Source organism: Sprattus sprattus, assembly GCF_963457725.1.
Source record: "Sprattus sprattus genome assembly, chromosome: 19".
Classification (NCBI taxonomy): Eukaryota; Metazoa; Chordata; class Actinopteri; order Clupeiformes; family Clupeidae; genus Sprattus; species Sprattus sprattus.
Genome location: NC_137917.1, coordinates 11,461,229 through 11,488,256, shown reverse-complemented (window position 1 = coordinate 11,488,256; position 27,028 = coordinate 11,461,229). Strand labels below are relative to the sequence as shown.

Sequence of the window (27,028 nt, the reverse complement as noted above, 5' to 3'; positions counted from 1 at the left end):
CTCTTCCACCCACATTAACGCTAATCTTATTGCAGCTAACTCAGCTGTAAATACAGCCAAGTCATCAGTCATTCTTTTTGTCACTTTAACATCTAACTTTGGGACCACAAAAGCCACTCCAACTTTGCTTCCTATTTTAGATGCATCAGTATACATCTGAATGCTGTTGGGATACTGCAAATTACAGTGCATTTGAACCATGGATTCATCCACACACTCCCCATTCTCCCTACGGACTAATAGAGAGAAATCTACTACCACCTCCTCAAGCATCCATGGAGGAACCCTAGAATATGCCACTGTCGGACTTACTCTCAACTCAGAGATTTCCATTACCCTAGCAGCTTGCTGTATTGTCCAGCCAAAACTTGAACTTTGCTTTTTTTCCTTCTCCTGGCAGGGTAACAACACTTTTTGACATGGATGATCACTCCTGTGTCCCTTAAGGTTGGTCCAATAAACCAATGCCAACTGCTCCCTTCTTAGTCTGAGTGGCATTTCCCCCATTTCAACTTGAATTGCTGCCACAGGGGTGGTCTTAAATGCTCCACAGCAGACTCTCAGAGCCTTATATTGGATCATATCCAGCTTCATTAGGTGACTCGGAGCAGCAGAACCATAAACAAAACACCCATAGTCAATACTAGACCGAATTAAACCTGAGTAAATTGCACTTAATGCAGTCCTGTTTGCCCCCCAATCAACACCCCTCAAACACCTCATCACGTTAAGCACTTTTTTGCATTTTACCACCACCTTATCAATATGCTCTACCCACAGAAGCTTTTGATCAAACCATAGCCCCAAGTATCTAAAACACTTCACTCTCTCTAATTCACTGCCATAAATCCTGATCTTTAGGTCCTCATTAATATGCCTCTTTCTGGTAAAAAAGACAGTCTTGGATTTATTTACAGAGAATCTAAATCCCCACTCAAATGCCCATTTTTCAATTTTACTAATTGTCTTTTGCATTTTATTAACTATAAACTCCACATTTCTTCCTCTTTTCCACACCGCTCCATCATCAGCAAATAATGCTACTTCAACATCACTATCCACATCCTTAAAAATGTCATTTATAGCAATTGAGAATAGTAAAGGACTTATAATGCTTCCCTGAGGAATACCATTCTCTACCTCATACTGAGTACTAAGATCCCCATTTATCCTAACTGATATTTTCCTTTCTGTTAGAAAATCCTTAATCCAGCTAAGCACTCTTCCTCTTATTCCCAACTTTTTAAGCTGTATAAGAAGGCCCTGCTTCCACACCATATCATAGGCTTTTTCAATATCAAAAAATACCGCCACTACATTCTCCTTATTAACTTGAGCTTTCCTAATGTCGTATTCCAGACCTACCATAGGATCCATAGTGCTCCTTCCCCTTCTGAAACCACTCTGATATACATTAATCATTCTCTTCGTCTCTAGATAGTATACTAACCTATCATTAATCATCCTTTCCATAACTTTCCCCATTTGAGAGGTCAGTGCTATTGGTCTATAACTGCCAGGTTGAGTGGGGTCCTTTCCTGGCTTCTTTATGGGAATTACAATTGACTCTTTCCAGCAACTTGGAATACTGCCCTCCTGCCACACCTTGTTAAATAATTTGACTAACACTTCTTTTCCTCTTACCCCAAGGTTTTCCAACATCCCATAACAGATGCTATCCCGACCTGGTGTAGATTTGCCTAACTTCCTTAGTGCGTTACTCAGCTCAGTCACTGAGAACATCTTATCTAGCATTCCTCCCTCTTCACTACTCCCTGCTCCCTCCTCCTGAAGGACATGAGAATACCTAGCCATAGTGTCTGCCCTTCTCTCCTTCTCCACTTGGCTAAGGTTGTCTGAGCTGTGCACCTTCACTAATGCTTTGGCTATCAGCTCAGCCTTTCCCTCACTACTTGTCACCATATTATCACCATCTTGCATAACTGGATATCCATAGCTTCTACCACATCCTCTCATCCTCCTAATCATTCCCCAAACTCTTTCTAAAGGGGTAGACCTCCCAATTGAATTACAAAACTTTATCCAGTACTCTTTTTTACTTTTCCTTACAATTCGCCTCACTATTGCTTGACTCCTCTTATATTCAACTAAGTTTTGAAAATTATGTGTTTTCTTCAGATTTCTAAACATTCTATTTCTATTCTTAATGGCTTCCTTACACTCTAGATTCCACCAAGGAGCAATCTTATTACGGGTGCCTGGTTTCGACTTTGGGATGGCCTCATTTGCTGCATGTATTATAGTGTGACTTACTATCTTACACAAGTCCTCAACATTCTGATAATTTCTAATAAATAACATCCCATATTCACTAATTTCCTGAAACATCTCCCAATTTGCTTCTTTCATCTTCCACCTACCCTCACTACTAATGTTATCCTTAATCAACTCAATATCAGTGTGGATCAATATTGGGTAATGGTCACTACCTATGGTACTTCCTCTCAGTACCTCCCATTTACACTTATTCCCTATTTCTTCAGATGCAAATGTGATGTCTACCACAGACTCTACACCCCTAGATACATCTATTCTTGTACCTGTTCCATCATTAAGGCAAACTAGCCCTCTCTCTTCAATAAATTCTTCAATTACTCTACCATTACTATCATCTTTAAATCCCCAAACTGTATTGTGCGCATTAAAATCCCCACACCAAATCACCTTCCCGTTTAATCCCCCCCAAACCTCTTCCAAGTGCTCAACCTCTAACTGCTTGCAAGGGTTATAAAAGTTAACCACCTTAATACTTCCTTCTTTACTCCATATTTCGATTGTAATAAATTCCAATTCATCTCCTCTCTTTAACTCTCTCATTTGCAAGTCCTCTTTCACAAAAATAGCACACCCTCCACCATTCCCACCTTGTCTATCTCTCCTTAAACTTGTGTATCCTTTAATTACAAAATCTATAACCCCCTTAAGCCAGGTCTCCTGAATGCAAATAACATCTGGTTTAACCGGCCTTCTCTCAATAAAACCTTTAAATTCATTTCCATTAGCAATAAGGCTTCTTGCGTTCCACTGCAGAATTGCTACCATGGCTCTGGTTGAGATGGCGACTCAACCCCTTCACATTGTGCTAGGCCACCCCATACCCTTTCAAAAGTCAATTCCTGAACATTCAGAAATAACCCTGCAGCTTTCATTATCATCTTTACCTTATCTCTCTTTGAGCTGACTTGTTCCGCACAATTTGTCACATATGCTATGAACAGAACCAATTTCTCTGTACTGATTCCTTCACATTCCTTACTCACTGGCTTTATTATCTCTCTTTCCTTCTTCTCTGTATCAACCACTTTAATTGCCTGAGCATATGTTAACTTTTTCTCTGTTCTAACCTGCTGTACTACCACCGCCCTTTTCCTTACAGGGCATCCACCATATGCTGCAGTGTGACCTCCCCCACAGTTGCTACACTTTTTGATCTCACTCTCACACTTATCATACTCATGATCTTCACCACACTTCCCACACCTTTGCTTTCCTTTACAAAATTTTGCAATGTGACCATAACGCTGGCACTTATAACAACGCATTGGAGGAGGGACATACTCCCTCACACTAAAACACATATACCCTATCATTACTTTGGCTGGCAGGCCCTCTTCTTGAAATTCCAAAAGAATTGAGGTACTATCAACTTTCTGACCCTCCCTCACCATCTGCAGGCGCTTAATGTCTACTATCTTTCCTCCTTTAATGATCCTTTTCAACTCCTCCAACTTTTCACCAAGTGGAATTCCAGAGATAACACCCCTTACCTTCCTTCCTGCACCAAACTGCTTTACCTCATACACCTCTTTTTTACAAATTGCCGTTAATCGCATAGCCTTATCTCGTTGTCCAACATCCTTACACTTAATCAAAAGCCTACCATCATGTAATACTTGTGCCAGTTCCACCTCCCCAACTGATTTTTTCAGCGCCAAAGTTAACGTAATAAGAGACACAGCCTGAATATCATGTCCGTCCTTGAACTTCACAACCACCTTATACTCATCTTCTACAACTTTCCTTCGCACCACTCTACCCTCAATTCCCCCTTCCTCCCGTGTTCTTTTTGTCGTTCCTTCATTTCTACCACGCGCTGAACCCGAACTCCATTTCCCCTCCCAATCTTCCTTCTCCTCACCCTCCATTCTCCCAAAACTATCTATATTCAGATCCAGTCACAATTCAGATTATGCACAACCGCCAGATTGATTTATGTATATATTTTCCAACTCCTTCACACACAAAAACGTTGAGTTCTCCGTGAGACACCTGGATTCACACATCCGTTTCCGCTCTCCAAAAACTCCTTTGTGTACTGACCCGCGCGGTCCAAATGGAGGTATCCGTCCGCTACCGAAAATTAACAAGAATGGGCCAATCAGAAAGCCGTTTCAAGATTGTCTGCAGAGTTCACGAGCCATCAAGAATTAGCCAATCAGTCACCTGCCCACCACCTAGACACTTCGGCGACCTCCCCGTCTCCAAGGCCCATAGCAACCACAGCAGCAGATTACATCCTCAGGACTAGTTAAAGAATAGAAAAAGTACCTTTTCCCATCTTAGTATTTCTGGGCTAATACACACGACTTGACTACTCTGGCATGCAGTAGGCCTAAGTGTTAATTTGAGGTGAAATTCTGGTAGCAAGCCATTTTGGAAGCAGAAGGGACAGTTTAGATATTTAAAAATCTGCTTGTTTTTTATATGTAATAACACACTGCAGTGATGTGAAATTGCAATTGCATATAACCATTTGTTAACATTATCTCAAAGTATAGGATCTTGAAGATGCCCTCAACTAAAAACAAGAAAATTCAAGAGGCTGACAGACAAGGGTACATCAGCATCCTGTCCCATTTAAATGAGCACTGAGCATGGCGATGTGATCATGTCTACATATCCTGACAGTGAGTGAGGGCCATGGGGAAAAAATGATTGACAGCATTACTTAATTTCATCATGCCTTACATCACCATGACTGAGGTGGTGCTTCACAGTAAGAGAGGCAACTTATTTTGGTAAACTTGCAATGTCAAGCAATTTATCATTTGAGTTAATACAGTCTTTGAAACAGAAATGTACTGTATTTGGCTTTTGCATTCATGTATTTATCACCTCCTGTGTTGTCATGTTTAGGCAAGGTATCTTACTCTGAATAACGGTCACGTCATTTACCGGAGTGTGAACTGTTGCTCAAGGTTGAGCCATTGCAGAGCCATTGTCTCTTTCTGCAAACAGTCATTTCTATAGGATACAGTTTGTAAGTTGTGAGACTTGTCAATGCATGTGAAGGAGAAGCACTTATTAAAGTGCCAGTGTCCAAACAAAGGTTAGTCCCCCATGGATATTTTCAGTTCCCTTGATGTAGCTACAGACAACCGGTGGTGTTGGGGGTTGCCCTCTGGCCTCTGGTGTGAAGAGGGGATCAAAGTCAAGACCCCAGTCCAGTCCAGCACACTGCTGCTGAACCACAGCCCCAGGCAGTTATTTGTCAACCCGCAACAGGCATCTTCAGATTAGATTCAACTTTATTGTACAAGTACTGAGACAAGTATGGTGAAAACTCTATGAGCAGGATAAGTACATAAATATGAATACACTATAAGTGGGATAATACAGTAGTAAAAAAAGAAACAGTCTAGTGCAAATGTTCAGTAGCTGGAGGAGGGTGTGTGGCAGTCCAGTATTTAATGTGGCTTCAATATGGCTATTTATTTAACAAGTATCTTCTTAAAGCATTATCTTAACAGCGAGGAGGGTGTGTGGCAGTCTTTGATTTAACATTTTTTTTTATCTAATTGTTTTGTTTCTGTTTTCTATTTGTTTTGATATTTTATGGTGATTTAATTGTACAGCACTTTGGTCAGCGTGAGCTGTTTTTAAATGTGCTTTAAAAATACATTTGACTTGACTTCAAATAAACCTAATACATATTTATACTTTATGGTAGGTGAAGATGCGGAGTGCTGTTCTTCCCAGGAAAATTCAGTGTTGTGTTCCACAAGGGACCACTCGGATTTCTCCTGAAAAAGTCAGATGAATTTAGGACGACCCCATGCAGAACGAGTCTATGATACAACTTCTGAGCTGCAGGCATCATTAGTTGATGGGTAAAACACTGTTATCCTGTTTAAGTTATCAAATGTTGTGTTCATTTCAGTGCCATACAAATAATAACTGGTTTATTTTACTTTTCCATAGCCCCAGCCTAACCAGGTGTGAAGAGTTTAGCATTGCACATGAAAAAAGCAGATGGCCACTGAATTGTTCAAGGCCCAGGGCATGACCGGGGCGGCACGGTGGAACTACCAACGGCTGGAGGACTTTAAGCAGCCAGTGTCATCCTCCCTGCTGTGTTTGATCCAGCTGTAATGGCTGAGTTGAAGTCTGCCTCCAAGAATCCGTTGGACAGCCGCTCTCTGCTGGTGCACTGCTTAAGCACGAGATGCCGCCAGACAACCACCAGGAACCTCCAGCAGCGATAGGTAAGTTAACATAAAGTTTGGATGTACATTTTTTGCAGCATATCATAATGTACAACATGATTAACTCAGGAACGATTATTGATTTTTTTTTTGTGCCAGAACTCCCACGTCACATGCGGCTGAGCCCTGCGGCTGAGGTCCTAGTTGAGGAGTGCCCGCACTGGACCCCCACCCAAGACAGGTGGACGTTTTTTTGTGTTGGACAACACATGCTGGACGCCACCCATGAAAGATGCGTTTGATGGCCTGCTGCACATGGTCCATCGGTCTGCCAAAGATCCCAACAGCTTGACTCACCCCTCGAGTAGGTTGCAGATACCCAGCTATATGAAGCACCTGGCAAAAGTCCTTTACACCTTGTTCGTCTTTAAACACAAGCCAGGGAAAACTTCTGGAGACTCAGCAGCTGTGGCACTCTTTAACAGAGGGGAGTAATACGGCTACTGTTCCTGTGGTCAGTATGGGGCCAGCAATTGTCAATCCACCTGCACCTACCCTGTCCACACCTCTGACACAAGACTCCATTAAGACAATTGGGGAAGGCATCTAGGAGAATCAGCAGCACCAGCCAGAACAGAAGAGAGACAGACAAAGACCTGTCTTGCCTGTGGACAGCCCAAGTCTCGATATGAGACTGATAGTCGATATGAGACTGATATGAGCTTTTATTTATTTATTGTGTTCGAGATATCTAATATGCTCTACCCCTGCTGCTGAGGTCTTAGCCATGGCGAGAGCACACATTCACATTTTTTGTACACACACACATGGTACTCTCTTGTTTACAGTCATTTGGAGCAATGGGATGTATGTCTATGCTTGCCATTTTCATTTAGTCATTGTGAAAAGTTATATTTGAATGATGGCCTTAAATGTTCCATATCATTTCTGAAATGCTAATCTTTATAATCCACACATTTGTATAAAACGTGCGTACCTATTTGATACATATATTTTGTCTGTTATAAATGTGACTTTCTTTTATCTGTGTGATTTAGAATGTATGTTTAACTGACCCAAATGCATCATGCCAGCCAGGCAGATGCTCCGTTTTGATCAAGTTTCCTTCTTTTTAAAGGAAAGTTTGTCATAGTTAATAGCTTTTTGTTTGTCATTTTCCTTTGTCATTGTAAGCAGTTATATTTAATTGTTGGCCTTAAATGATCCATATTATTTCTGAAACATGTATCTTAAATAACATTCATGTAAATACAGGTACAAGTATAAATTATTTCACATGTTGTCAATAAAACTATGATGACAAACAGCTTATACCATTTACAACAATACAGTAGGTTCTGTGTCATAAGAATGAATCCAACTCTGCTGGTTCAGTGAATTTGAGCAGTACAGGGGATATTAATGATAATTAAACACACTGACAAACAGGAAAAAGGGAAGAACTAAAAAATATTAGTACATTTCTACAAACAGAGTAAAATTACTGCTCCATCAGATTTTCAGCATTACTATAAATGTGATTTTAAAAATTACATAGAAGGGTGTAATTCGTTTTTAGTCGGCAAGTATTTTCAAAGCTTTCTACTCATATATTTCACATTCGATAACACCTTAATGTGGATAAGAACCCTCTATCTTGGGGAATCTAAAATAAATCATTTAATGCACGGACCCAGAAAAATGCTTCAATCCTATTGGCCGGTAATCCTTAGAGGAATACACGACTGGCCAATCTCCTCTGTTGGAGGATTCCATGGCGTTGGAATGGGGCTTCTATCTTGCCCAGGTCGAGAGTTATTCACGTCTAAAGAATGCATGGCGAGCTGCAATGGGTGGTAAGATTAAAAATTGTTAAGCAAGCGTCTCCACTTAAAAGTAAGTCATTTTGCAACTACTCTGTCGCAAGGCACTTGAGTTCCTGCAAAAGGGAATTAGCTCAAATGATCGATGCCCGCATTCTCCAGTGGCTTGTGCTGTAAAAGGGTTACTTTCCATCACGTCACCAGACACCTGCTCAGGCAGAGTCTTGCATGAAGCCCCTTGTGCTATTTCGAAGAGTAGTACGCCCTTGGCATAGACGACTTTTTGTGAACGCAAAAAAACCACGCCCAACGTGGGGCTCGAACCCACGACCCTGAGATTAAGAGTCTCATGCTCTACCGACTGAGCTAGCCGGGCTACTGCGGCTATTCGGGGATGTTAACCTAATACAGCAGACCGACGCACGGGCCAAACGGCAAACGCGTGTCTGCCCGTAGGTCGAATGTTCAATACGTGTGCCCCTCCGCAATCTTACGCAGTCTCTGTGGCGCAATTGGTTAGCGCGTTCGGCTGTTAACCGAAAGGTTGGTGGTTCAAGCCCACCCAGGGACGGCATGTTCCTTTTCTGCCACCAACAGAGAAGAATGGCCGAAAAAACACCAAATGAGCTGTTGACAAAGGGTCAACAGAGAGGAATGATCGAAAAAGAGCAAACGCCAAACACCCTCACATTTGAGACGCCACATCTGTGTACTGGAGTGTTCTTTGCACTGTCACTGTTCATTGCACCAGTCCAGTCCAGCACACTGCTGCTGAACAACAGCCCACAACACGCATCTGAAAAAATTTAGTAAGAATGAAACTTGTGTTGTGGTGTATGCGTGTGTGGTATGATGTACTGGCTGCCTTTGTTCTCACAGAAAGATTGGCCCTGTCACCACCCACTCTTCTTCTTTTCTTCAGGCAAACAGGACAAAATATTGTTGAGCTAGGAGCCAGATTAGCAGCACAATTAAGATTCAGGCACAGCCTGGTTATAGCTCCCCCTAGGGGTTGCAGACAGAAATATTTGTTTGCAACCTATTCCTTGCAGGCATTGGCAAGGTTTGTCAAACACAATATAAAGATAAATCTCAATTTATATATGAGTAGGCTGTAACATAACCAAATGTGGGGAAAGTGAAGCGCTGTACATACTTTCCGGATGCACTGGATGCAAAAATAAGATATAAGTGTCAAGTGTGCAACAGTGGGCAATGCAGCAACTACATTAAATGGTACAATGGGCCTTGGAGTCAGGCATGTTGCTCCAGCTTTAAAGCAGCAATAAGGAGTTATGTTCCAAAACTAGCACGCTAACTACCTAAAAGTCATGCAAACACCACCAACAGCCCAGTTGACACAAGTAGAAGCTTGCCAACACACTTAATGATGTCTTTTTGCAGTATAGCTGGCATGCTGTCATGCTGTGAAAGCTTTTTTCCATTTTTGCAGGGTATTCCAGCCACAGGGCATATCCTGGATGGTTAGTGTGAAAGACACAGATGTTTATCTGTCCATGACCATATGCTATCAAAATTAATTTGAGAATGGTACCAAAACTAGTTGCCTATAAAACCATACCTCAAAAAGTGTCTTAAGGTCTATTTTTATCTATGGATGTAGCAAACTTTGTTTATGTACTACTCCTATACAACTGCAAAAGTGTAACCTTTTTCTATAATCTGTGAGACTATTACATGTTTCTCATAACTGATCATCATGTCTTGCAGAGATACGTTTGTTTTTCTGCGTGGGCAAGAGTCCAGCAATGTTCTCACCGCCTATTCTCTCTTTGCTTATAATCATTTCTGTATGCACAATAGGAAATACCCAAGTGCACCAGCATAGTCCCTCATCCCTTCAGGGTGTCTACCTCAGTGTTTGTGGCCAGGGGACACAGCAGAGGTCAGTTTCAGATTGGAGTGCAGTGAGTTGTGTCAGAAGTGAGGTGCCATTTACCCGAATGGTAACCCGTTATGAAGACCACACCAAATATTCTTCTTTGGTCCTCATTAGCAGGAGCAAGACTGAGTTTTTAGATAAGTTTGTATGGAGGTATTTATCCATTGCATGTCTGACTGTTCAATGTAAGGGTGGAAATGTATGTATTTGCAGTGACTGACTGTAATATTCTGGTGTTCAGCTCCAAGACTTTATCCTGTATGTGCCTATGTGTCTGCATTGCTCAAAAACATGGGTGGCTTCCTGCAGGGAGGTGCATTGTCTGTCTACGTTATGTCTCCAGAGGGCTGTGAGGAGCACCTGTGGCCACCAGACCAACAGGAGTGCAACTCTGAGCCCTGCATTACTCAGATAGGTCAAGTCTGTAAACTCAGCCTAAGCCGTCTCATCCTCACAGTGCCACAGATCGCCATGAAGTCAAGCACAGAAAAAAAGCAAAGATCACTGGACCCAATGATTACAGAACCGACGCCCTGCACAGTCCTTCCACTTCCTGGGCACCATCATCTCCCAGGACCTAAAGTGGTAGCTGAACATTACCGCCCTCACCAAAAGAGCTCCACAGTGGATGTACTTCCTGCAGCAGATGAAGAAGTTCAACCTGCCAAAGACAATGATGGTGCACTTCTACACCTGCATCATCGAGTCCATCCTCACCTCCTCCATTACCATCTGGTACTCTGCTGCCACTGCCAATGATAAAGGCAGACTGCAGCGTATCATCCTTTCTGCTGAGAAGGTGATGGGATGCAATCTGCCATCTCTACAGGACCTGTTCGCCTCTAGGACCCTGAGGGGTGCAGGAAAGATTTTAGCCGATCCCTCCCACCCGGGTCACAAACTCTTCGAGGTACTTCCCTCCGGCAGGAGGCTGCGGCCCATCAGGACCAAAACCTGACGCCACAAGACCAGTTTCTTCCCGGATGCAGTTGGCCTTATAAACAAGGCCCAACCAGAGTTGTTCCATAGATGCTAGGCCTTGACTTGAACTCTTATCCTGCCCCCATGCCTCAAGTCTGTTTAACATTAACACACATTACATTGCACATTGCACATTTACATTGCACTCCTGTTTTGCATTTTACTGTTATCTTAATTTTTTATATGTATTATTAATATATTTTTTATCTTATATATTGTTGTTTCTTTCTTATGTGTAGTACGTTTTTCTTATGTGTAGTATTTATTGTGTTTTCATGTTTTATGTTTACTGTATGCACCTATACACCAGAGCAAATTCCAGGTAGGTGTTAACCTACTTGGCAATAAGTACAATTCTGATTCTGATTCTGAAGCAAGCTGCTGAAGCTGACGAAAAGACGAGGATGTGCAATTCACAGCTCGTGCCGTGTCACGCTTGTAGCGGCGCAAGTGACGTTACGATTTCGTGTCTGTGATTGGCGTACGCTGTTGTACATCACAAGTTCCTGTGCTCTAATTGGTACGTGTGTCTTGCCAACGCCTAGTTTCTAGACAATTGTTCCAGGTCCTTCTTTCACCGTGGTAGATTTTGGTTGCCGGTTAGTTTGATCTCTGCAAAAATGATGGGCCGACCGGTTCTCGTGTTAAGTGAGTACCAGGGATAATCTTTTCCCAGAATGTCCTTCTTGTTATCTATGAAGTTTTTACGTTTTGATCTAATTCTTTCCTCTGATGTGTGTGTGGCGCACTTTGCACGCGGAACATCAGCTAACTTGGCTAGCTTGCTAGCTGTTTCTCCTTGTCATCCCCAACATGCTGTCACAAAAGCTAGCCAAGAAAGCTAACGTTTGCTAGTTGTCAGCATTGAATGGGCCCTATGTAAAACTAGTGCAGAAACTCCCTAGCTATGAGCAGCTATCTTGTACGCTTGTCTCAAAGCAAAGATGGAAAGTAGTCTCGTGCCATCCTAGCAGCTATGAAACAACTCTGGTTGGGCGAGGTGAGGTAGCTTTGGCGTTGTCAAGTAAATGTATAAGTTAGCGTGATGGCTAACGTATGTTAAAGAGAATAATAAAGAAGAAAGCTGTCTTGTTGCAAAGAGAGTCTAGCTGGGGGAAACGGCTTTGTTTGCCCTGGAATGATGATAAGTGGTTGCAAGAGAACATTATTTTTTCCAACACTTACATTGAGTAGCTTGACTGCTAAGCTCATAAGCTAACAAGCTTAAGCAACTAGCTAACAGTTAATATGATTGACTGAAAGAATAAATGCTGTGGTTATTTTGTCTTTTTGAATGTGGAATTATTCATTGATAATGATTGGGTGGTAATCGACTCAATTCGGTGAGTTAAATCAGTGAAAGTCAGTGATTTGGTAACGAGTAGTTAGATTAAGCTCACTGCGGTAAGAGTTCGAAATATTTGGCACGTGTTTTTTTTTCTTTTCTTTATTTTAGCATTGTCACCTAACTAAATGTTTCTGGAGTTAAAACTATTTTTTCTGTACAGGTCAAAATATGAAGAGAGAGTCTGGGCGGAAAGTCCAGACCGGGAACATTAGCGCAGCTAAGGTGAGTTTGTAGTCCTCTAATGTGAGGTCGAGTTTTGAGACCCTTGTTTATGTTTTGAGTATGTTCAAGGAATAACTTAACATTATTCTCTGCAATGTTTAGATGATAGCTGACGTCATCAGGACGTGTTTGGGACCAAGAGCCATGATGAAGGTTTGTGTTAAGTTGAGCTGTATTGTCAGTCCGTAAGGTTAAAAAAACCTAATATTTGGACTATTTTTGGTATTTAATGTGTAGTCTCTTATCCTGGTGTATGTTTTGGCAGATGCTTATGGATCCCATGGGTGGTATTGTCATGACCAATGACGGTAATGCTATTCTCAGAGAGGTATGTATTCATTACAACTTTGTTTAGCAGACAGTCTCTCAGATTTATTTTTATATTACTTGCATTCTGTTGGCATATGCCTCTAACAGCTTGATGTATAGTTAAGTGACTTATCTGCATTTCAATGTTTAACCCCAAGATTGGCAAACGTGTATTAGTAATTCTAAATTTGGGCTGTGTTTGTCTGTTAGCTCTGCTATTGATTTACTTGAACTCATGGTTATTGCTGATGTTAGACAGGAGATTAAGATGTACATTTTTCCTCTGTTTAGATTCAGGTACAGCACCCGGCAGCCAAGTCTATGATTGAGATCAGTCGGACTCAGGACGAAGAGGTGGGAGACGGTACTACCTCAGTCATCATTCTAGGTAAGCTTCCGGACTGCTTTTAACTGAAAGGCTTCAAGTTTCTGACATCTGTTTTCACCACGGTTTTGTGTTTTGTTTGTTTTGATGGCCACGTCCATTCACAAGCACATTGTGTATGGAAGGTGTTCACTGAGAATCTTTTTTGAACTTGGATTCATATGTGTCTGCATGCCCTCACTGACCTGTGTATCTTGGCTTGTGATTTTCGGTTCTTATCTGAATGATGCGTCCCTCATGTGTTCTGTACCTATATAGCTGGTGAGATGCTCTCTGTTGCTGAGCAGTTTCTGGAGCAGCAGATGCACCCCACGATAGTCATCAGTGCTTATAGACAAGCTCTGGATGACATGCTCAGCATGCTCAAAGAGATCAGGTATTGCATTGTCACTTATTCCTAAATATTATTCGGGATCAATAAAGTATCTCCCATCCATCTATCCGGTTTTGACTGACTGTTTGAATTGCTGTGTGGAGCTCGGTTCTTAATATGTATGTTGTATCAAACCCCACCACCCCGTATAGCTGACTGTTTATTTGTCTTTCTGGCTGCTCCTTTGTCCATCTGTCTGTCTCTACCTACTTATAATAAAACATTAGTGATCTCTTGAGTTTTTCCATTGATGATCTATGTGTGTCGGTTAAATGCGTATACAGCATTGGGAGCTGTTTTTTAGTGGTGTAATGTTATGGTCTCTGTGTTGCATTAAACAGCACACCAGTGGATGTGAACAACCGGGAAATGATGCTGAACATTATCAACTCTGCTGTCAACACAAAAGCACTGAACCAGTGGGCTGATATGGCCTGTAACATTGCCTTGGACGCTGTACGCACTGTTGAGATGACTGAGGGAGGCCGCAGGGAAATTGACATCAAGAAGTATGCCAAAGTGGAAAAGGTGTGGCTCATTCCAGGCTTTGACAGTTTTTAACAGTGTGAATACTATATTGTTATACTCTTCGCTCTTAACTATATAAGGCAACTATAATAATGTATTGTACAATTTTAGTCGAGAATTATTTCAACCTTGTCATGTAGTGTTTCAGGCACTGAATATGTTTGTGTTGGTACTCCAAATATGTCTTAAAATATCTGTTTGCCTGCACAATTAGTTTGAGCACTTGGTTTGTACAGGGTTGCTGTTTTTTTTCTCTTTCAGTCCTCCTTGAAAATTAACTGACACTCTGTTTTGCATTTGTGTTCTCTTTCACACCAGGTCCCGGGTGGATTTATTGAGGATTCCTGTGTGCTGAGAGGAGTGATGGTGAATAAGGATATCACACACCCCCGCATGCGTCGCCTAATCAAAAACCCACGCATCATTCTCCTCGACTGCAATTTGGAGTACAAGAAGGGAGAGAGCCAGGTATGGGCATCCAATATGGCAATTCCTTTTGAAATATAGAAATGGATTTGGCCAGCAGGTCGCGCTGGGGTGTCATTTTGACAGTGTGTGAAATTCAAAAAGAGAAAAATATTTAGTTATGAATGCTATATTTAACTTTGAGTTGGATACCTCCCACTGTGACTCTTTAATTGTTGTAGGTGAAATGATATGGGCATTCTTATAAGCCATGTTAATAAACTTCCCTAAACCATCCTTTATGTGTTCTCATCCCTTCTCTCTCTTTCCAGACTGATATTGAAATCACACGTGAGGAAGACTTTGCTCGCATTCTGCAGATGGAGGAAGAGTACATCCAGCAGATCTGTGAAGACATCATTCGTCTTAAACCTGACCTGATCTTCACAGAGAAGGGCATTTCTGGTAAGGCCTTTCCTTCACAAAAAGAAAACATCTCAAAGACCCATCTAATAACCACAAATGAATCTGTCATCATATTCTTTATCTTCGCTTTCCTCCGTATTAGACCTGGCTCAGCACTACCTGGTAAAGGCCAACATAACTGCTATTCGTCGTGTGAGGAAGACCGACAACAACCGTATTGCCAGGTGAACAGCGCACATGCACTCTGCAGCTGTCCTTTAACAAGAGTTCTATATTTCACATCTGTAATTTGTTGTGATCTCTTTTTCTCTGTAAACATTACACGTCCCGCAGGACAGTTATTTTACAGATGTGTACTCTAAAGATGTGTTCTATCCAAATAGTGTAAAGACAATGTGAATCCTGAAGTGTAAAACCAAGTGCTTGTCGTTTTCAGAGCGTGTGGAGCTCGCATTGCCAGCCGGACAGAGGAACTCCGTGAGGAGGACGTGGGAACTGGGGCTGGGCTTTTTGAGGTGAAGAAGATCGGAGACGAGTACTTCACCTTCGTCACAGAGTGCAAAGACCCGAAAGCCTGCACAATCCTGCTCCGAGGTGCCAGCAAAGAAATCCTTGCGGTAAGACGATGCTGCGGTTTTTTTAAATCATGGCCAAGTTGCTTCGTAAGGATCGATCAATCATGCAGTCATATTGTTGACTAGTTTAAAATCTGTAAAGTGTAAAATAACAAAAAGTGTTTTTAGTGGCACTCTGCACCTGTTCCTTCTGCTATGCTTTCCTGCTCCAAAATATCTTGTCTTATTCTTGATTATCTGTCCGAAGTCTAAGCCTGAGAGCTTTGATCAGGTTGAGACTAGTGCAGGTGATTCCATTATTCACTATTCCCTGCCTCCATACAGATCTAAAATTATGCCTGGCAGATAGCGGCAGGTAATGTCAAATGTGTTCATGTCCAACATGACTGACTGACTTCTGTTGGTTTCCCCTTTGGTCAGGAGGTGGAGCGGAACCTGCAGGACGCCATGCAGGTGTGCAGGAACGTGCTCCTGGAACCCTACCTGCTGCCGGGCGGCGGCGCCGTAGAGATGGCCGTGTCCCACCAGCTGATGGAGCGCTCACGGGCCCTTACAGGGGTGGAGCAATGGCCCTACCGCGCCGTGGCCCAGGCCCTGGAGGTCATCCCCCGCACACTCATCCAGAACTGCGGGGCCAGCACTATCCGAGTGCTCACCGCACTCAGGGTAAGAAGGGGTCCCAGCAGTCTTGCACCTGTATTAACACATGGCTCTCAGTGGAGGTCTGTGTTTATTCATGTCCTGAATCGTTTGACACTACTTGAAAAGTCACTTTCCGCATTGTTGAAAGACTGCTCCACTTATTTAACCGAATATCATTCGATAACACAACTGAAAAATACTAACTTTTCTTTTTTGTGATTGGAGGTGCTGTATGTGCATCTGGGGGTTCTGTTTGTTATATCATTCCTGTACTGCATATCATTTTTTTTTAGGTTTGCTTTTTAACTGAACAGTCCATGCTTGAATGTAGCTGCATTTTTCAATCTATTTTTTAACCGGGGAAGAAAGCCCCTCAGCGGATAGCTTTATTAGCTGTCTGCACGGTGTTAAATGATTGACTCAAATTTGAACTCTGCCGTAAGGCATTTTGGGCCTGTCTGATTCAGACTGTTCTTTGTGGTCCGCAGGCGAAGCACACACAGGAGGGCTTTGCATCATGGGGTGTAAACGGTGACACGGGCGCCCTCGTAGACATGACTGAACTCGGCATCGTGGAACCGCTGGCAGTGAAGGCTCAGACCTACAAGACCGCTGTGGAGGTAAGGCCGCTCATGAGAACCTTACTCATGGCACTAAGGAGCATAGGACCTGGGTTTATTTTTAACTGCACACGCATAAAACAGGAACTTGCCCAGCTAGAAACTAAGAACATTTGGCATTAAGGTTATTTTTACATAAGTTTTAGACCCGAAGCAATTTATGGAACTACAGTTAGATTGACTACACTTGGGGGCTTAAACGATGATGTTAAAGGCATAATGGGTAGCACATTTACTTAGGAAATGGTTGGGTCCATAATCTTCTTTACCTTAATTGGTTCAAAAAGATTTTAAGGGTCAAACAAGAGTTAAATCACCAGAACTACATTTCTCTTTTCCTTTGTTTTAGACGGCCATCTTGCTGCTGCGCATCGATGACATTGTATCTGGGCACAAGAAAAAGAAGGATGGGGACGAGCAAATGGGAGCCCCAGAGTAGAGGAGGGGTATACGGTTACACAAAGGTGTGGCGTGGTGAGGAGGATTGGGCCAAGATGACGATGATGGAATAGGGGGTGAAGTATAGACAGAAAATAGCGTGTAAAAATATGTCTCCTTGCGTGTATTCCTCAATTTTTCTTTGTTCTGATAAACCAATCAGTGTCTCCCTGAGCTAGTCTTTTACATGTAAGCCTGACTTGGTTAGAAGGGCTTTTGGTGACTCTCTGAAACTTTGGCTTGTGAATAAACATCCTTGTCATATTCATCCTGACTTCACTCCATGGCTGTTTAAATGCATTCAATTCAAAATGGCTGTTTAATGGCAGTTTCTTTTTATTTGCTGCCAGTGATAAAGTTACGTGACCAAAACCAAATATTTTCCTGACTTTCTTTCCTCCCTCATATTTGCAGTACAGGGTTGTTCATCATTATTTCTGACCCAATGCAATTTGCTGTAAAGTGCTGTGAATCATAGAAACAGATGGATTTATCTCTGGGATCATTGGACTGTTAACATTGTTAAGGGTTTTTCAGTGTTGTGGCAGGATATTGAAGATGCAGTCTAAGCGACCAACATGCAGAGTAATGTAATACAACAACTACCCTACGTCTATCCTTTGACTCCTACACACAGTGGGTTTACTGGTTCACTCATAATTGTGTTGGTTGGTGTTATCAGGTAGTTTTTGGGGTAAAACTCAACCTATTAAAATTCATAAACCAAATAAAATACAAGCTAGAGAGTTCCCATGACGCATTCACAAAACAAGTTCTGGAACTGCATTCTAGGTCTTTTCTGTAATTCAACCCCTTTAACAACAATGTTGGAGACTTCCTCTTAGGTTTAGTTTTATTTTGCCTGCGTTTTACCTCAATCTTTTTTTTTTTTCTTACTTTTTTTACTGAAGAATTTAGTTGTTTTATTTCCAGTGCAAAAGCATGACCATTTAATTGGTTTGCGCAGTTCACAAAAAGGGAGGGAATACTGTGATATGATAAATAGAGATGAAAAACTGAATTGAAAGTAAACTGAACTGAATGTAAACAGGTTTTTAAAAACTTCTTTTGACAGTCCTAACTGAGAACACTTCCTAATAGCTACTGGGAGAACAGGGAGTGTGCTTGAGCTCTGGCACATTAACTTACAAAAGATACTTCAAACTTCATGAATCTCTTGATAGCCCTCGGATACAAATAACCCCTGATACTTCTTTGAAACGTGAAGATAAGGGGTAAATCCTCAAGTACATTCTTTTCTGTTTAGTCCAGTATTTATGGGGAAGTGTTTTGCGCACTGGGTATTTTAAGTTTGAAGCTGTCTGCAGATCGATGTTTATCTCCATTTCATGGTTGTTTATGTTCTTCCCAATGCCACGTTTCTGACATGGTTAGACCGGTATCATGGTACTTCTCATAAATACAACCCAACTGACCCTAGCTAAAACCGCAGAAAACTGCAGGAAGGGGTTATAATTGATGACCAACTTAATTTCTCTGACCATGTAGCTTGTCTTGGGACCTTGTTTGGCTAACACTGTAATATTTGGAAAATCAGAGCTTACACATATCTTACTCAATATGCTGCACAAAGTCTTGTGCACAACTTCTGCAAACAAACATGTGCCCCACCAAAGAAATAAATCCTGAACCCCTGAAATCATAAGCCATGATTTCATTCATAAACCACATTTATTAAAAAAAAAAAAAACATTTTTAAAGATATTCAAAAATGTGCTCTTGGAAAGTTGATGTGGAGTTTACTATACAGTATCTGAAGCAACTCAACACCCAGCAACACATCAGCACAACACCCACCTCTCATTTCTATGGAATAGCTTTGGTCAAGTTGTTACAAATGTTTCAAGCCCTTGATAGAGGAAATAAGTCTCCCCCACAGCCAAATCTTAGCTCCATTTTCACTCTGTTTGCATTTCATATCCACCCTGGGGACCCAATGTAAAGAGGCCATACTTTGTTGAGTATTTAAACACTATAAGTTCTTCTGTGTAAACTTCAGAGTTTAGAAACTTTTTCAGTGTCTTACAATCTGTTTTGTGTGCCTTGTTTACAAATGCCAGTCTAACTGTATGTAAGAGGCTTATTAAATGTCATAGCATGGATTTGTTACAGGACATGATGCAAAATGCCATATTCATAACGTTATATTTCATTCAAATACTTGGTATTCTTAACTTCAAATGTTATCTAGGCTACACAAACCTAGGAATTTTTACTGAATGAAAATATGTTGCAGGGTGTGATAAGTAAGCTGCCCAGTACAAATGCTAATGGTTGTTATTCACAAAGGCTTTACAATATAAACACACTTATCAGCAACCATAACTGGTCAATCACAATATAAGCATTAATAAACCTCTCCTAATCCACAAGACGGAAGTACATTCATTAAATTGTTAAAAGAAAAACACCAGTAACCATAAAATCCTAGACAAATAAAACAGATTAGTAGACCACGACTTTAGCATTATGTCAGCTAACCCATACGTTCAATAAGTCTCGAGGAGAAATCGTAGCTGCCCTGTGTACTCAACCAACAGCTGAATCGCCATCTATGTACATGATCACTCCGCATAGTAAAAAAAGTACAGTACTTGACTTAAGTCCAAATGTCGGTAGTACATGTAAGTGCATAGGAACTTCTCGCTGCAGGTCCCCTAGTGGAGTTACTCCAGATACACCTGACAACTCTGGTCATTCCATTGCCCTTTCCCCGGTCTCAGGATCCACACCGCTGTCAAGTTCTATGGTGAGAGGAGACAGTACAGCGCATATTCTCAGTGACATTGGTAGAGCTTCCATATCAATAAGCGGAAGCTGCATTTAGATGAACATGTTAATGTGTTGGATAATGTATAATTCAGTGTTGATACTTCCTAAATGACTTACCCATGCTGGCATCACTAGGGCCCTCTGACGGATTGCACTGACCGATACAAGAGTTACTGGCAGCAGGGGCCATGGCAGAGGCTGGTGCTGCTGGAAGAGCAGGGATGCTAGGTCCAGGGTGGACCACAGGGTCTGTGTCCATGGCATCTTTTCCATTTAAAGGAGAGGGAAGTCAATGAGAAACACTACCTCAAGATCATTACTTTCCCACTGAGCTGAAAAAAAATCATTCAGTACTGTGTTATAAAACTACAAAGAATACAAATTGAATATTAGTTCACCTGAGTTCACGTGTTGCCTGTGAGCGCCACAGTCAGAATGAACAGTCGATAGCTGTTGCCCGTAAATAACACTGATTGCACTATCATTAGTTGTTCCTGCCGAAGTGCTGGGTTGATCATTAAATCCAGTCCAATGCCCCCCATTAGAAGTTGGGTGGCTGTGTACCCCATTAGGAGTTGGTTGGCTGTGTACATCTGTGAAGTCAAGGGATTTTAGCCATGATCAGAGAACAGCATCTTTCATTGTTATTGTTAACTGCATGCATAAAGGATAAACCATAGCACAATACATTGCGTAGGATCACTGAATGGAATGGGAGCGGCTATGTAGGCCTACTCAAGTCAGTATAGAAATAGACTGCCTGTATGTATTCTCACGTGGAACTCGTGATTTATGACTGTTGCTTTAGGTTGTATTTCCGCTCTCTTTTTCATAGGTGTAGAACTGCTCCTTGTCTTTTACAGAAACCAGTCACCACCTTAGAAATGTATTTTTTGTTGTCAAGAACTGAAAATTCTTCTGCACTTGACAAGGCATACGGCATTACAAATTCACAGTTTCCCATTATCGCTGGGCACTTCTCAGCCCTTCATTTAAACTTACAGTAACATGGCTATAAATGTTGTAAGTTAGAACATTTAAAGCCATGTTATTAGACATTTTATAATGAATCCGCATCCAAATTCTGTGTTCAAATTCACGGACAAAATTAGAGTCTACGTCTAAAAAACAGTTTAATAGTTGTCAAGTGAACTCACCGTGACATTTGCTCTTCCTGAATTTCCGAAGGGGGCAGTTCTCGCGTAGTCGAAACAAACATGCATTGTGCTTCCGTCTACCCGGTGTAGTTGTCATTCTGTAGTCGAAATTAAAAAACAAATGTGTGATTCCTGGGTGGCTGTCGTCGTTGTCGATTGACCACTGTGGTCCCTTAAACTCGACTGCCGTCTTGTAGCAGGCAAGGCCTGCTTAATGTTGTGCGTACCTAATGGACTCTCAGGTGGCTCGTCAGACTTTTTGCCCTCCGACAGGTAGAGAAAACTGGTTTGTCTTGCCTGAATTGTGGCGTCAGGTTCCACTTCGACTTCATTTATTCAACACTGAGGCGATTCATGTTGCCATTCATGAGACGGTCAATCGAACTACTAGGTAAATCCTTTAGTGCAGATGCCTATGTATGGTCATTAACCATACGGATAATAATAATACGTGTATGACAAGTGACAACACACCATACATTTATTATAGTGTATGAAAAGATATTTATTTAAAAAAGATAGACATTACATTGCACAGGGACGTTGATAATAATCAATGTCTAATTCTATAATCAAAATAATACATAACTGGCAGATATGATTAGGTGTCCTTAACTTTGCTATGAAATAAAACTGAGAAACTGTCTAAGAAAGAGTTAGGATTCTGTGTTTATTATAAATGTAAACATTAACAATGTAGGCATGACAAAAATCAAAACTATTTCAGAGGAAAGTAAACAGATCTACTAGTTACTGCAGAAACTGGGCTTAGAGTACAGGGAATAAGTTCACATACAAAGTAGCTTAAATACTAGCATTACTACCTGTTTCTGAAAGGCACTCTATCAAAAATCTCTGGAAAACTAGTTTTCTTTATCTTCTGCAGTATTAAGGCTGCTTAATTGTTCACTAAAGGTCCATCTTACATGATGCAAGTCATTAAAACACAATTATGTCAGTTGTAGTTATTTGGTGTAGTTCATCATATAATAAACATATTCAGCGCCATATTATGCTGACAGTGATCATTGACAGGCATTCAACAGCTCAGAAAAAAATGAGATCTTTGTAATCTGAATTTAAAAAGTGAATGGAAAGGACCCCAATTTGGCAACATAACCCCTTTGGAGCAACGGATCAACCCCAGAATCTCTGCCGGTAGGTGGAAGGGGACTCTTGGGCGGCACGGGCCTCCTTGGCAAAGAGGCCGCCTTCAGCATCCAGCACAAAGATGAAGTACATGTTGGCCACCAACATGGTGACCATGGGCAAGAAGGACAGAGCGAAACCAAACCCTCTGAGGCTACTGCCCAGGGCTGCTGCCACCCAGTAGCAAAGCCTGTCAGGTGGGGAAAGAACAGAGAAATGTCAGTTTTTCATGGGATTTTTAAGTTTCAGTTTCAGTTTTTTTTGTAGTTTTTCATGGGATTAACAACATTAATCAGAATCAACAGTATACATATAGCGACATAAAACACTCTCTTGAAGGTTCAAGAGATTAACAATCACAGAACTTCAGGGAATTGCATAAAAAGCCAAACGAATGAGTTCCTAAAGTTCCTGAATCATTTTGTAGAGGTTTATCTTTTGCCAAACTTGTGCTCTCTGGTACAAACACCTGACCTTGGTATTGTTGCAATCTGTGCAGTTCACAACTGAGTTAAAGGAGAATTGATATACTGTATATACTGGATTTTTCTGTGTATTAGTGCTTCCCTTGACGAAAATCCATCTTGAGTGAAAAACTGTTACAAATTGGTTTACAAAAAGCTCATTAGCAAGGGTCACATAAAATGCTCTGCAGACAAATTTTTCAGATATTTGTTTATCAAAAACTAAAACAGAGAGTAATAGAATTGACAAATACCCTAACCAACAAAAAAAATATAATGCTCTCATTATGGACACTATTAATAATATATTGTTTAAATCAAGAACATTATTTTCCATAATTAGCCACAAATTGTGTAATCTGTCTGGTGACTAAGTCAACATAGCGCCTGTTGCAATCAGTAAAAGATATCTGTTGTCATACACCCTTTTGGTGGATGGCCTGCTTTGGAAATTAGTCATAGGCGTAGTTATGAAGCAAGTGAGATTACCTGCCAAGGGTAAAAACAATAGTCAACAGAGGCACTAGTTTGAGTAGGTCGTGGTTCAGATAAGCTGCCAAGACTGCCAGCTGGATGAAGTACAGTAGGAACAAGGAGATAGATTCGTCCACGAAATGGCGATGCACGCTCACTTCCTTCACCTCCGTCTGACTCTCAAACTGGGGCCTTAAGACATTAAAACGCATACGTGATATCCCCAACACCAACAATCCTGAGGGAGAGAGACAGGGCAGAAGACCGTAGGAGGAAAGTGCCATTACACAAAAAGCAATTCAGTATTTTGTGTTTATATCATTGCTAATCAAAATTCACAAGCATAAAAAGAAAGATTCAAACAAGTGGTAGGCCAAGTAATCTCAATCAAGACATTATTTCTTAAACAGAAAGAACCAGAGAGTGATTACACATATTCCTCCTTGACTATGAGTGACCCAGGAAGAGAAAACCAGTCTAGTAACTGATCTGGTTGGGCCAGTAGTCTTCAGTCGCTCACCCAGCACAATGGGCACAACTCCAAACACTGAGCATCGGAGTGTGTAGACCAGCCTCAAGGGTGCGGTTTCCAGCAGAGGGGCATCGAACGGGAGGAAGACGTATCCTCCCCAAACCAGGAAAGGGAACAGCAGGGCACCCGAGAACATAGAGGCGGCAAGCTTCAGTGCATCACGACTGCAGCATCCACTTCCCGCTGCTGGATAAAGCATCATTTCACATACAGGTGCCTTAACCCTCAGCAGGTCCACTTGAGTTTATTATGAATATACACTTGAATATGGTTGTATTATTTCACAACAATTTCAACACTTCAAGCCCCTAAATCCTTTACAAATTAAATTAAAAGTAGATCAGTCATTTAGCAGGCTTTTAGGAAGTCAAATGTTTTCAAATGGTGAAATAGAGGTTGTGACAGATCATTATGGTAGAGTAATGACTGAATAATGACTAAATGTTTCAAGATATGGATGCTAGATAAAACAGAATAGATCCAGAAATTACACATTATGACTGACATAGTTATTTACATTTTGGAGATTCTTCTGGTCCCCAGTCTTGGTAGTAGCCATCCAGGGGAGCTCCATGTGACCCCAGGAAAGGGCTCTTATCTGTACCTTCCCAATCTCTGGGGGACTCTGGTAAACTGGAAATACGCAGCCTGTTGGGGCTGAAAACCCGTGCTGCCTCCTCTGGCAAGGAGTTGACCTCCTCCATCTCAATCTCCAAGTGAGATCCTTTCTGTCGTGCTCTCAGCTCCAACTCCACCTCCCTCTCCTTCTCCCTCTCCTTTTCCAGCTCCTGCCATCCATCTGCAGTCTTCCTCTTCTCCCTTGTCCTGAGCTCTCGCTCGCTCTCCGTCCTGCTCTCCCTTCCTCTCAGTGACAAACACTCAGACTGCATGCTCGCTCGCTCACCGTCTGCCTCCTTTCCTTCTCCTCTGTCTCTTTCGATCTCCTGAGATACAGACGTCCCAAATTCTTTGAGAGCATCCTTCTCTGCAGGCCATTGTAGGGTGCTGGGCTCCATACTGGCAAAACTCATGACTTCCCCTTCAGGAGAGGTCTCGAGATCTCTCAGAGCATCTTGTAGCTTCTCATTTTCTTCTGTCATCCATCCTGGTGTTTGAAGCTCTACAGTTGTTTTTGGAGACTCTTTCTCAGTAGGCCCCAGATTTGTTGCTAGGATATCTGTCATATTCAGTAATTACTCTAATTATCAGACAGATTGATTAAATGACCCCTAAGTTGCACGCAATATTTTATGCCCAACAGGTATTTTCCTGATGACATTTAGATTTCCTTGACAGTTATTTTAATTCGTTGCTGTTGGTAAATTAGTCTTCTTTTTGTACCTTGAAAAATATAATGATTAATAATGTAAATTAGGGTTACACAGCATACTTATATTTTACACCTTTTCAGAATTATTTTTCAAAATGCAAACCCCGTTCCACCCAGATGACATAAGTAATTGGCCTCTCATACTACATCCTACATTGATTAAGAACATCTCGCAAATAACCAAAACTGGTGAAACACCTGTGGAATCAAAATTACTTGTTAAAATGTTTTGAAATGTCCAACCTAATGATTGACCCTTTGGAACCGCAAACAATCTGATGAAAGCTTTTAGTAAGGCTTTTTTTTTAATCTCTTCTGCTTAATGGTTTCAGACTTCTTCAAACTATTTCGACAAATCCGAATACTGTCGTGTAATTCTGAACATTTCGGCACTTACAGTCTTGGCCGGTCTTTGGATTCCTGAACTTACAATACCCTCTTCTTTCCAATACGCACGTTGTTCCCAGAACTTTGGTAACACGGAAGTGAAATATCTGCCATTTTGACTAAATGTTAAACTGAACTATACTAGTATATCAACTAAACTAAAATATGTTTTAAATACCCTATCTTTAACGTGTAAATTGTAAATGTTTCTTACCAAGGTCTCCTGTCAACGTTGAGTTTGACGCTGTTGTTATTGCGAGACGTCTGTGGGTGGACAGACAGGTGTGGCCAGGTAAATCATTGTTAAAGGGCTGTGTTCTTAAAGGGAATGTTTTCTTTTTCATGGACTGCACACTAGGGGCATTCGTATTCACACCAAATACTCAGTTTTTGCTCGTTGTCTTCACACTGATTGTCAATGGCAATGTATTACCATTATCAACTTATTACATTTCATTATAGACCGAATAACGACGAAACATGTAATAGTTGGCCCTACAGGAGAATTGCCAGCTTTCACATGGTGGTGCACTTATAGTAGGCTTAGGCTATTGACAGACTAATGTCTTCAGAGATGCTTAGGCCTACTTGGCACTGCAAAACACAAAGTAAATGTAAACTTGAGTTTTCCTGATTGCTGTAAACGCTATTCTCTCTCAGACGTGAATTCATAAGCTGGGTTTCCATCCAACCTTTTAATGCCAATTTCAAACATTAGAATAGGAATTCCTAAAATGAAACGATTAAAATTCCCATACAAACTTCTAAATCGAGTAATAAATGAATTCACTACATTTGGTTGCATACGGGGATATGAAGTCCTGACTGGCATAGGTTACAAAGTTGATAGGGACGGGTTATTCGCATGAAATAGCATTTGTTGGGATTTTATGACACATCTGTTCATACTCTTCCCTTGATTAGCGGAGTGATTTGCATAACACAGCGGATGGAAATGCGGACGGAATTGCATTTATTTTGTGTTGTAGTATATTTTTCATGCCAAAAATATGCGAATGAGTTGGATGGAAACCTATTCATACGGACACTGAAGAACACTCGCAAAAGAATACTATACAAGGCAGCGTACTAGTGTGTTGTCTGGTAAGCCTCATATTGTTTGAACTACGTCTGTTGACTCAGAGGTATTTCAGTAGAGGTATTTCAGCCCTGCTCCCCTACACTACAAATCAGTATCCCCTCCCCTCTTTAAGAGCAATAGGCCCTGTCTAATACGTTTAGGTAGGCCCAGGGGCGGAGTGGCCATCGGGAGCACCGGGATTTTTCCCGGTCGGCCGGTAGGCCAATAATCTTTCGA

At 41.5% G+C, this 27,028-nt stretch overlaps 2 protein-coding genes across 2 annotated transcripts; one reads left to right on the top strand and one right to left on the bottom strand.

Annotated features, from left to right (window-relative positions):
* Positions 1–11,723: 11,723 nt before the first annotated feature.
* On the top strand, positions 11,724–17,690 carry cct3 (chaperonin containing TCP1, subunit 3 (gamma)). Its single transcript, XM_080857411.1, has 14 exons — positions 11,724–11,801; positions 12,662–12,723; positions 12,826–12,876; positions 12,989–13,051; positions 13,324–13,420; positions 13,676–13,793; positions 14,132–14,318; positions 14,637–14,786; positions 15,056–15,188; positions 15,292–15,373; positions 15,586–15,766; positions 16,145–16,390; positions 16,855–16,986; positions 17,336–17,690. The coding sequence occupies exons 1-14, from the start codon at positions 11,774–11,776 to the stop codon at positions 17,423–17,425; spliced, it is 1,620 nt and encodes a 539-aa protein (XP_080713537.1). The 5' UTR covers positions 11,724–11,773; the 3' UTR covers positions 17,426–17,690.
* A 4,821-nt stretch (positions 17,691–22,511) lies between these two features.
* Positions 22,512–25,177, bottom strand: tmem79b (transmembrane protein 79b; the record flags this gene model as incomplete). The annotated part of the gene is made up of 4 exons (XM_080858361.1): positions 22,512–22,713; positions 23,477–23,699; positions 23,982–24,176; positions 24,511–25,177. The coding sequence occupies 4 exons, from the start codon at positions 25,175–25,177 to the stop codon at positions 22,512–22,514; spliced, it is 1,287 nt and encodes a 428-aa protein (XP_080714487.1).
* Between the last annotated feature and the right edge of the window lie 1,851 nt (positions 25,178–27,028).

Coding starts and splice junctions, on each gene's coding strand:
- cct3 (XM_080857411.1), top strand. CDS start 11,774: ATGATGGGCCGACCGGTTCTCGTGTTAA. Junction 13,052..13,323: donor GTAATGCTATTCTCAGAGAG/GTATGTATTCAT, acceptor TCCTCTGTTTAG/ATTCAGGTACAGCACCCGGC. Junction 13,794..14,131: donor AGCATGCTCAAAGAGATCAG/GTATTGCATTGT, acceptor TGCATTAAACAG/CACACCAGTGGATGTGAACA.